Here is a 12,255-nt window from a genome sequence, read left to right as displayed (position 1 = left end):
TGTACAATCTACCTCAATCAGCCTAGATGGAAACAACCCCATAAATCTACCAAAAAAAACTAGACAATGCAAACACCCTAGATGAGACAAAAAACACACATATCACCCATGTCACACCCTGACCTAACCAAAATAATAAAGAAAACAAAGAATACTAAGGTCAGGGTGTGACACCTATTGGTTCGAGCCTGTAAGTAAGCATTTCACTGTAAGGTTTGCACCTGTTGTATTCGGTGAACGTCACAAATAAACTTTGATTTGATTTGAAGACTCTGTCGAGGTCCCAGTCCCATTACCCCGCACACAGATTAGAGTTCTTCACTCTTAAGTGGGCTGTGTGTGATAAGTTCACCCATTGGCTGAAGGGGAATAGATTCACAGTCCTAACAGATAACAACCCCCTGACCTATATAATGATGACACCAAAGCTAGACACCTGTGAGCAACGGTGGATCTCTAAACTGGCCCCCTTTGACTTTCACTTGAAGTACATCCCTGGGCCTCAGAATGTCCCGGCAGACCTGCTTAGTCAACAGCCATTCATTGGAACTAGGAAGGCAAGTGAGTTCCCAGAATATGGAGCAGAGTATGTGATTTCAGAGTCCATCCAGGAAGCATTCAAACTGTCAGTCAACATCCAAGGTGGCAAGATCCTAGTTCAAGTCTCTTCTGAAGGAGTGAAAGCAGTTTTGGAATCCTGTCTGGAGTGGGATGTGAGTGTGCCAGTGCGCAGCTTCCAATTGGCCCAGTATTCTGCCAGCATCCTTCAGCATGAAGGGGGAGCGGCTACTCTTCCAGTCCTTTCTTCTGACGTGAAATGGAGAACACAGAAGGCAGATCAGATGCTGGCCCGAGTGGCACACTTTGTTGAGAGAAGGAGGAGACCTTCACGGAGAGAGAGAGAGCTCATGAGACTGCCCAAGTTTTGAGAATGCTGAAGCATTGGGATAAATTCAAAATCAAGGACGTGATCCTCTACTGAAGATCTAAGGACAGAGTTGGCATCATTCTGAGGGGAACCTATGACGAAGCTGGCCACCAAAGCCAGACTAGAACCCTCCATCTGGTACATCAAAGGATCTTCTGGACTGGGATGGACAGGGAAGTGAATAAGTATGTCTCCTACTGTAAGTGCTGTGTGGTTGGCAAGACAATGGAGCCAGAGGCTAGGGCACCATTAGAATCTTTACAGACCAGCACTACATTGGAACTGGTGTGCATAGACTTCTGGTCAGCAGAAGGAAGGGATGGAGAGAGCGTTGATGTAATCGTCATCACAGACCATTTTACGAAGCTGGAACATGTGTTTCCTTGCCCGAATCAGCCAGCAAAAGTGGTTTCCCAGAAGTTATGGAACCAGTTCTTTTGTGTCTATGGTTTTCGCCAGCGGATACACTCAGACAAAGGAGCAAACTTTGAGAGTCACTTAATCGCAGGATTGCTACAAGTGTCAGGAGTCAAAAAGTCCCATACCACTCCATATCATCCTATGGGCAAAGGTCAGACTGAAAGATTCAAATGCACAAACGGTGACATGGTCCGATCGTTGCCAGTGAGAACAAAAGAAAGATGGCCCCAGATGATACAGATGCTCACCTTCTCGTACAACTCTACCACACACGAAATGACAGGATTCACGCCATTCTATTTGCTGTTTGGCCGAGTTCCACGGCTGCTAGTCCACGGCTCCTTGAAAAACGAAGACGTGTTGACTCATGACGAGTATGTCGACTCGTTCCAAAAATACCTGTGAGAGGCTGGTAGGATCACCAAGGCCAACACCACTGAAGCTCAGAAAAAGCCAGCAAGGCAGTATAACAAGAGAGTGAAAGGTACTGCCCGGGAGATTGGAGACTGAGTTCTCTTGGCAAACCGAAAGAAAATAGGAAAAGGAAAACTTGCCGACTTGTGGGATTCAACGGTCCATGTGATCACATGGAAAGACACACCGACAGCGGTGACCAAAGACTGGTATTTGATATGGATGAGGATTCAGAGGATCGAAGGACTGCTGCCTGGATTCTCAATGGCCAAAAATCTTCGGGACTGGAAGATGGAGTAAACATGAGAGAATCTGATCCTCGAAGCCCACGGGAGGACATGTTCTCTGGAGAAGCAGTTATCTCAAGCACAAGAAGCTCCTCAAGGATGCCTAGTGATGATTCAAGTGATCCTTCCGAAGATGACACAAGTAGAAAAGAGAGGTCAGTGAGCAATCTAGATGGCATCATTAGTAGACATGCATCAGTCAGCGGCTCTGGATGCATAAGATCTACGAAGAAGTGAACGAGTAACCAGAGAGAGGAAGAGTGCAGAAACAGCCAGATGTCTTAGTTCACAGATACAGTCCTGAGACCCAGTGAAGGCACCTTGAGAACTCGAACTGGAAGAGTTGTGAAGCCTGTCAGAAGACTTTCAGAGTCAGTGAGTCAAGTGATTGCTGCTGAGCCTGACAAAAGAGAGCATCTAAATGCCCTGATTCAAGTCCTATCAACTTTTGTTGATGTGACAGTACCCCAGTGAAATATAGAGGCCCAGAGGATAGATTAATAGAGAAATAGATCTCAAGAAAGAATCAATAAGGGTATGAGAAATACTTAATTAGAGCGTCATAGGTTATATGTATAACAGCGTATTTCTAGTCTCTTTGCTGTCGTTCTGGATGACTTTTGGTCAAGGTACCACTGTGGAGGAAGAACGCATACCTTATGTCTTAAAGTTTGATGAAATTAGGAAGGGGTGAGTGTAAAAGAGTTAAAATGGTTATTCCATCAAACTTCTTATTAGAATAGTACACAACGCAGAACATAATATCCAGGTTAAGGGTCAGTGGCCCAAGCCCGCGAAAAGGAATATTCCAAGTTCAGACAGAAGGGTGGGAGTCAGATCGCTATGATCGACAGGAACTTTTTTGGGGTTTTCTATTTTCAATTGTTGCGCTACTAGTACTGCCTGTTGATGTTACGTAGGCAGCTACAGTAGCTGGATAATATTAACATCTTCGGTTTTTATTTAGTTAAATGTATTTTTATTTAATCTGGGTGCTTACGTCACCTACTAACATCCCTAGCTCCCGTTCTCATCAGTCCGAGAAAACACTGAGAGAAAGAACAACTTGTCAGATGGTGCGTTGGAGACTGATCTATTCCTGTCCTGTCTTTTCATAATATTATTGCAGATCAACATAAAAGCCCCAAAAGACATACGTGGTGTCGAGCTAAAAAGTCAGCCGTAGTGTCGCTCTTAATTTCTTGGTTGCTCTGTGGTACATATAAAGACCGCTACATTTATTGTATGTTGATGGTTCCTTCAAAATGCAGGTAAAAACTACAATAACACACTACACGTTTGAACTGTGATTAATTGGTAATACTTATTCCTAGGCACAATGATGCAAAATAAATCAACCTGCTGGTCAAACACTTGACATACTGTACACAGTAGGCCTACTTCAGCGATAAACAGCCCACAACCACTATGGAACACGTTCATTCCATGAGTCCCCGACCCCATCACCATTTATTGTAGTGTAGTGTCGCCTGCTGGTGAAATTCTACACTTGTCTGTATGTGCATAAAGAAGTGTGGTGGGCGATGTGCTGACGCCCAAATGTGCATTACAATCGGACGAAGACTAAGCCACTTTAAAAGGGGAAAACAGAAAGCGCTAAAGGCGCTTTTGTTATTCTTTCTCGGATCGATTAGCCGTACAAATAATCAATGAGGAGATTCGATTAATCTGTCTCGGGCGCCCGGGTAGACGTGTTTTGCACTGGTTGAAAGTTCATCGCATTCCCTTCATTTGAGATGGCGCTCCTCCCTCACCATTTTTGCACAGATACGTCACGCGCCATAGACCGGTGCCCCGCGGTTCAGTATGATTGAATCAGCACAGTGTCTATAAAACTGTATACTAAAGCAGGGGTTACGCAAGTACATTTGAGGACCGGCACGCGCCAAACGTGTGCTTGTGGACTGACATAATACAATAGAAGAAGATTTTTAGGCTACAGACGCACTTGGTTTGGGATACGCGTTTTGAAATAACATGGGTAATTGTCATACTGTTGGACCAAATGAGGCCCTTGTTGTCTCAGGTACGTACCGTTACATTAATCTTCAACTTTGTAAATATTAAGTTAATGTTACTTTCACTTGTTATTTACACAGTGACATGCACATTGGCGCGTGATTATCCCAATGGATAACCTCGTCATTGTGTCATTACCAATTCTGAAAATGTAGACCGTTACTATATTCCTCTGACGTTAGCTAGCTAGCTAGATCACAGATAGCTGACTCACAGTTGCCGCGTTCAAAACAACTGGGTACTCGGAATCTCCGACTTCACTGCGTTCAAAACAACTGGGAACTCGGGGAAAAAACGGGCTCGGACTGGGACAAATCGATTTGAACGGTCAGTCACCCACAACTCGGAATTACAACTCGGGGACTCGGGCCTCTTTTCTAGTGCTCCGACTTTCCAGTTATTTTAAACGCTGCAGTTATGTGTTCCTCTGGGCAGGAGGTACGTATCACTTTTTTCTCCAGATGCCACACCCAGGTGATTGTCAACAGCATCACAATCGCACTTATGTCGTTATGAATCAAGTAATTGATGCGCATTTCAAGTTTGGGGGCGTTGGAACGTTGTGATTATGAATGACCGTCTCCGAGTCGTGAGGGGAGGGAACATGATAAGGGGGGGGAGAGGGGAGAGAGACATTAGATGTAGCGTGAGGTCTTTTAAGGTCTGGAAACTGACTCCATCTTTACAGACCCTGATCTGTAGCAGCACTGGAGAACTGCCTTGAAAGATTACAATGTCATTTTCAGGCAGTTTCAAGGACAGACTTCCCTTGGTCCACTAGGATACGTGAGTAGCTAGGCTATGTTATCTTAGTCTTTTGTAGAAAGTTACACAAATTAGGCATGATATCATAATCAACCCTTTTGATTGTGTTTTATTATTGAGACAGATAGTCTGTATGAGGATTACAAATCACTCAGCAAAATCCGATTTGATTGTTTATGTAAGGTTGGTTAGAGAAGAAAGAATCAGATTTGTACTCCGTCTTGTACAGATTGCAGTAGTTTGACTGTGGTTTGGGGTGTAGCCTACTACAGTGCAGAGTAGTTTGTTTTCATCATAACCTCTTTGAGAAACCATTTTCCTGTCTAATATTTTATTTGCCACATGGGCCGAATACAACAGGTGTAGGTAGACCTTAACGTGAAATGCTTACTTACAAGCCCTTAACCAACAATGCAGTTCAAGAAATAAAGTTAAGAAAATATTTACTAGGAAAATATTTAAGGCTATATACAGGGGGTACAGGGACCGGGGGTACAGGTTAGTCAAGGTAAGTTGTACATGTAGGTAAGGGTAAAGTGGCTGCATAGATAATAAACAGCGAGTAGCAGCAGTGTAAAAACAAAGGGGGGGTGTCAATGTAAATAGTCTGGGTGGCCATTTGATTAATTGTTCAACAGTCTTATGGCTTGGGGGTCTTCTTGACATATTTTGTTAAGGATCCTTTTGGATCTAGACTTGGCACTCCGGTACCGCTTGCTGTGCGGTAACAGAGAACAGTTTATGACTTGGGTGAATGGAGTCTTTGACAATTTTTTGGGCCTTCCTCTGACCGTGATAGTTTGTTGGTGATGTGGACACTCTCAACCCGTTCCACTACAGCCCTGTTGATGTGAATGAGGGTGTGTTCGGCCCTCCTTTTCCTGTAGTCCACAATCAGCGGTGGGCATGGTTCGGGAGAAGATGCGGGAAGAGAACTGTGAAGGTGAGCTAACTGTTTACCACTGCATCATACATCAGGAAGCACTGTGTGCCAAAGCCCTAAAGATGGAACATGTTATGACCACAGTAACACAGGTAGTTAACTTTATAAGAGCCAAAGGTCTAAATCACCGCCAGTTTAAATATTTTCTGGAGGAGTGTGGTTCGGAATACGCAGACGTGCCGTATCACACAGAGGTGAGATGGCTAAGCAGAGGAAAAGTACTGAACAGATGTTTCGAGCTGCGTGAGGAAATATGTCAATTCCTGGAAACCAAAGGGAAGGATACAGCAGAGCTCCGGGAGCAAAAGTTCCTGTGTGAGCTGGCATTTCTCTGTGACATCTCGAGCCATCTCGATGCGCTGAACCTGCAGCTTCAGGGGCGGGGGCGCATCATCACAGACATGTACGCTGCAGTGAGGGCCTTCAAAACTAAACTGTGCCTGTGGGAGAATCAGATGCTGCAAGGAAACCCTTGCCATTTTCCCTGCTGCCAATCCATAAAAGCGCAGATCTCTACTGCCGTGTTCCCATGCGCACAGTTTGCTGAAAAACTCAGTGTTCTCGCCGCTGAGTTTAGCCGGCGATTTGCGGACTTCGATGCCCAGAAATGCAAGTTTGAACTGCTTAGTAATCCCTTCGCAGTTGATGTGGAAAATGCACCAACCAACATCCAAATGGAGCTGATTGAACTCCAGTGCAATGACACGCTGAAGTCAAAGTATGATGCTGTGGGCGCCGCACAGTTTCCAGTTTCCCTGACACAATGCCTCAGCTCCGCACCCAAGCTGCTCAGATGCTCTCCATGTTCGGCAGCACTTATCTATGCGAGCAACTTTTCTCCTCGATGAAGATGACCAAAACAACTCACAGGAGACGTCTGACTGATGAACATCTTCGCTCGATACTGAGGATTTCTTCAGCTCAGAGCTTGAGCCCAGACATTGATGAACTAGCATCCATTAAGAGATGCCAGGTATCTGGCTTGGGCACATCAGATTAGACCAGTGTGCAATAATTAACGTTTTCTTTATGCACTTTTTCTTGCTACAAGGCATGGGCTTGAATGGTTGGTTGATTTATTATCATTTTATTTGTAAAATTATTAGCCAGTGGAAAAAGTTTATTTTGGTATTTAAATCAGAAGGCTGCAAATAGAAAAGAGGCATACAATTTTTATTTAAATTTTATTTATTTAATAAATTAATGCCATTGTGTTTTTTCATTTGAAATTCGATTTCGCATGTCTCCACTATTACATTATATATTGTATGGTAATAAGCGATGCTTGTTCCATATTCAATGTTAAAGCAAAACTTGTTTGGGTCCATATTAAAAGGTTAATTTGTTCAATGTTGGCCCGTGACTTTGTTCAGGTTTTACATTTTGGCCCACTGGGTATTTGAGTTTGACACCCCTGTTGTAGACCATTGCTGAATCTTTTAACCATACCACGTGGTAAACTCTTAGACTATCGATAGCGACAGAATAAGAACAAGTCTTTGATATTAATTACTAGTCTGCAGCTAGGAATTCGGTATCATTGAATGCGAAGAACGACAACCGCTGAAACATCCATTCTATAACGAATTAATGAATGTCACTGAACAATCCACTCTAACCACACACAGAGAGAGAGGGAGAGAGACTGATAATTCTACAAAAGAAACAAACTTTTCACCAGCGATCAAGACTACACACTGAGCGTAAATATATATTGATTGCAATTGTTCCCGAATGAGTGAGCGTTCATGTGTAAAGGATTAGCATTTCAATTGTTATAATTATTAACTCTGTAGTGACTTCTTGGTCGACCACCACTTCCCTTTTGTCTAACAAGCCGCGATGCTGGTTTAGCCCACTAGGGCACTTTCTTGTACATTTCTTGTAACCATATTGACTTTGTTTGTTTATGCATTTCTGTGAATTACTTAGTTAGTTAGTAATAAATAAATTATTTAAGACAATTGATGTATGGATGACTCATAGTGAAGACTGGGTTTGTGCAGATAACCAATAATTTATGACGTTTGGAATGAGACTAAAGTGAGGTAAAATAAATAATTCATTAATCAGACTATTTGTTCAGATATAAAATATCTGAAAAGTTATTTTAGGAAATTACAACTTTAATCGGAATATTGTCCTTAGTGCCCCGACTTCCTAGTTAATTACAGTTACATGATTAATCAGTTTAATCGCGTAACACTAATTACATAGAGTCTTTGATAAACTAAGTCTTAAATTTAATGATAGTAAAGACACCACGCTATTTACAAAGAGTTTATCTATAGTCTTCATAACTGTCTATTTACCACCACAAACCAATGCTGTCACTAAGACTGCAGTCAACGAGCTGTATACGGCCATAAGCAAACAGGAAAACGCTCATCCAGAGGCGATGCTTTTGGTGGCTGGAGACTTTAATGCAGGGAAACGTAAATCCGTTTTACTTGTATGATAAATGTGCAACCAGAGGGGGAAAAAAACTCTAGACCACCTTTACTCCACACACAGGCGCGTACAAAGCTCTCCCTGCATTTGGCAAATCTGACCATAATTCTATCCTCCTGATTCCTGTTTGCATGCAAAAACTAAAGCAGGAAGCACCAGTGGCTCGGTCAATATAGAAGTGGTCAGATGACGCAGATGCTAAGCTACAGGACTGTTTTGCTAGCACAGACTGGAATATGTTCCAGGATTCTTCTGATGGCATTGAGGAGTACACCACATCAGTCATTGGCTTCATCAATAAGTGCATCGACAACATCGTCTCCACAGTAACTCTACGTACATACTCCAACCAGAGGCCATGGATTACAGTTAACATTCGCACTGAGCTAAAGGGTAGAACTGCCTCATTCAAGGAGTGGGACTCTAACCCGGAAGCTTATAAGGAATCCTGCTGTGCCCTCCAACGAACCATCACACGATCAATACAGGACTAGGATTGAATTGTACAACACCGGCTCCGACGTTCGTCGGATGTGGCAGGGCTTGAAAACTATTAGACTACAAAGGGAAGCACAGCCATGCGCTGCCCAGTGACACGAGCCTACCAGATGAGCTAAATCACTTCTATGCTCGCTTCGAGGCAAGCAACACTGAAGCATGCATGAGAGCATCAGATGTTCCGGAAGACTGTGTGATCACGCTCTCCGTAGCCGATGTGAGTAAGACATTTAAACTAGGGATGCACCGATATGACATTTTTGGCTGATATCCAATATTTTCCTTGCCAAAAACAATACCGATATTTACAATTTTAGCAGCCTTTTAACCTCTCTAGGGTATGTGGGACGCTAGCATCCCACCTGGCCAACATCCAGTGAGATTGCAGAGTGCCAAATACAGAAATACTCATAAAAATTCAGAAAACAAAACATATTTTACATAGGTTTAAAGATGAACTTCTTGTGAATCCAACCACGGTGTCAGATTTAAAATGCTTTACGGTGAAAGCATACCTTACGATTATTTGAGAACGTAGCATAGACCCTTTTTTTTTTTTTTTACTCAACACTTTTTCTTTACTGCATTGTTGTTTAATAAGGGCTTGAAGCTAAACATTTCAATAAGGTCTGCACCTATTGTGTTTGGTGCATGTGACAAATACAATTTGATAACTGTCCATTATGAACAGACCACCCACTAGTAACACTTGTGATTTTCTCTTAGAATAAAAAAGTTTAGTAAAATAGGACCTTTTTCTTCTTCTAAGAAACAAAGTCCTAGCCATAGCGCATGAATCAACCAGGCATGAAGCGAGCCAAAATGTGATGCCATGCTTTTTAAGGGGTAAATTCTCACTCCCATGGTGGCCTCTAGTATGTGGAGTCTGTCTGGCATCTGAAGTATTCTGAGGGAAGCAGAGCAGCAGCTGTGACTACAAGTCAGTCACTGAAATAATCCATCCTTCCAGGGTCCGTTTCAGCATTGGTCCTTTCCACTTTGGAGACCTGCATTAAGACGTCCATCTTGTAATATGGCCCACACCCCTCATTGCAAAATTTCAGTATGCAATGAGTGCTGAATGGTACTGGGAGTCTCTGACCAGCACGAGGGCTGGGCAATATTGCATAAAAAGTCATCTAGATTTTTTAATTGAGTGGCATTTCACCATACAATACATACGTACGTATTAGAGGTTGACCAATTAATCTGAATGGCCGATTAATTAGGGCCGATTTCAAGTTTTCATAACAATCGGAAATCAGTCATTTTGGACGCTGATTTTTGCCTATTTTTTATATTTTTTTACACCTTTTATTTAATCTTTAACTAGGCAAGTCAGTTAAGGACACATTCTTATTTTCAATGAATGCCTTGGAACGGTGGGTTAACTGCCTTGTTCAGGGGCAGAACGACAGATTTTTACCTTGTCAGCTCGGATTCAATCTTGCAACCTTACGGTTAACTAGTCCAAAGCTCTAACCACCTGCCTCATGAGAAGCCTGCCTGTTACGCGAATGCAGTAAGAAGCCAAGGTAAGATGCTAGTTAGCATTAAACTTAATCAATCACTAGTTAACTACACATGGTTGATGATATTACTAGTTTATCTAGCGTGTCCTGCGTTGCATATCATCGATGCAGTGCGCATTTGCAAAAAAGGACTGTCGTTACTCCAACGTGTACCTAACCATGAACACCAATGCCTTTCTTAAAATCAATATGCAGTATATAATTATATAAGTATATCATTTTTAAACCTGCATATTTAACTAAAAGAAATCCAGGTTAGCAGGCAATATTAACCAGATGAAATTGTGTCACATCTCTTATGTTCATTGCACGCAGAGTCAGGGTATATGCAACAGTTTGGGCCGCCTGGCTCATTGTGAACTAATTTGCCAGAATTTTACATAATTATGACATAACATTGAAGGTTGTGCAATGTAACAATAATATTTAGACTGATGGATGCCACCCGTTAGATAAAATACGGAACGGTTCCGTATTTCACTGAAAGAATAAAGGTCTTGTTTTCGAGATGATAGATCATTAATATGGTCAAATCCAGAAACTAAGGCTCGTGCAATATGTGCCATGTAAGAAAGCTGATGTTTAAGTTCCTTGCTCAGGACATGAGAACATATGAAAGCTGGTGGTTCCTTTTAACGCGAGTCTTCAATATTCCCAGGTAAGAAGTTTTAGGTTGTAGTTATTATAGGAATATTTCTCTCTATACCATTTGCATTTCATATACTTTGGATGTTCTTATAAGCACTATAGTATTGCCAGTGTAACAGTATAGCTTCCGTCCCTCTCCTCGCCCCTACCTGGGCTCGAACCAGGAACACATCGACAACAGCCACACTCGAAGCAGCGTTACCCATTGCTCCACAAAAGCCGCAGCCCTTGCGGAGCAAGGGGTATAACTACTACAAATCTCAAAGCGAGTGACCTTTGAAACGCTATTAGCGCGCACCCCGCTAACTAGCTAGCCATTTTACATCGGTTACACCAGCCATTAGGCTGATAGGCTTGAAGTCATAAACAGCGCTGTGCTTGTGAAGAGCTGCTGGAAAAACGCACAAAAGTGCTGTTTGAATGAATGCTTACGAGCCTGCTGCTGCCTACCATCGCTCAGTCAGACTGCTCTATCAAATATCAAATCATAGACTTAATTATAACATGAAATACAAGCTTTTGGTCATTAATATGGTCGAATCCGGAAACTATCATTTCAACAACAAAACGTTTATTTCAGTGAAATATGGAACCGTTCGGTATTTTATCTAACATCCCTAAGTCTAAATATTCTTGTTACGTTGTACAACCTCATAATTATGTAAAATTCTGGCAAATTCGTTCGCAATGAGCCAGGCGGCCCAAACTGTTGCATATACCCTGACTCTGCGTGCAATGAATGCAAGAGAAGTGACACAATTTCACCTGGTTAATATTGCCTGCTAACCTGGATTTCTTTTAGCTAAATATGCAGGTTTAAAAATATATGCTTCTGTGTATTGATTTTAACAAAGGCATTGGTGGTTATGGTTAGGTACAATCGTGGAACGATTGTGCTTTTTTTCGCAAAGGCGCTTTTGTTAAATCATCCCCCAGCGTTGCATCGATTATATGCAACGCAGGACACGCTAGATAAACTAGTAATATCATCAACCATGTGTAGTTAACTAGTGATTATGATTGTTTTTTTATAAGATACGTTTTTAATGCTGGCTAGCAACTTACCTTGGCTTCTACTGCATTTGCGTAACAGGCAGGCTCCTCGTGGAGTGCAATGAGAGGCAGGTGGTTAGAGCGTTGGACTAGTTAACCGTAAGGTTGCAAGATTGAATCCCAGAGCTGACAAGGTAAAAGCTGTCGTTCTGCCCCTGAACAAGGCAGTTAACCCACCATTCCTAGGCTGTCATTGAAAATAAGAATGTGTTCTTAACTGACTTGCCTAGTTGAATAAAGGTGTAAAAAAAATCTGCAAAATCGGCGTCCAAAATG

The 12,255-nt window shown here is 42.3% G+C and overlaps 1 protein-coding gene across 14 annotated transcripts in view; it reads left to right on the top strand.

Moving 5' to 3' along the window:
* The first annotated feature begins 3,573 nt into the window (after nt 1-3,573).
* Nucleotides 3,574-12,255, top strand: part of LOC110537504 (flotillin-2a) — a 35,204-nt gene continuing 26,522 nt past the window's right edge. The window contains exons 1-2 of one of the 14 annotated variants that reach the window (XM_090192370.1): nt 3,834-4,096; nt 5,654-5,797. In XM_090192370.1, coding sequence (XP_090048496.1) covers nt 5,761-5,797 — 37 coding nt within the window. In that variant the 5' untranslated portion in view covers nt 3,834-4,096; nt 5,654-5,760. Of the gene's footprint in view, nt 4,097-4,177; nt 4,876-5,653; nt 5,798-12,255 lie in introns of those variants that run through there. The other 13 variants (XM_090192369.1, XM_090192374.1, XM_090192373.1 and 10 more) reach the window with 13 other exon arrangements.

Source organism: Oncorhynchus mykiss, chromosome 12, assembly GCF_057628025.1.
Source record: "Oncorhynchus mykiss isolate SJ-2025 chromosome 12, ASM5762802v1, whole genome shotgun sequence".
In the NCBI taxonomy this organism is placed as follows: domain Eukaryota; kingdom Metazoa; phylum Chordata; class Actinopteri; order Salmoniformes; family Salmonidae; genus Oncorhynchus; species Oncorhynchus mykiss.
The sequence above is the reverse complement of the archived record's forward strand: the minus strand, read 5'-3'. Positions and strand labels throughout refer to the sequence as shown.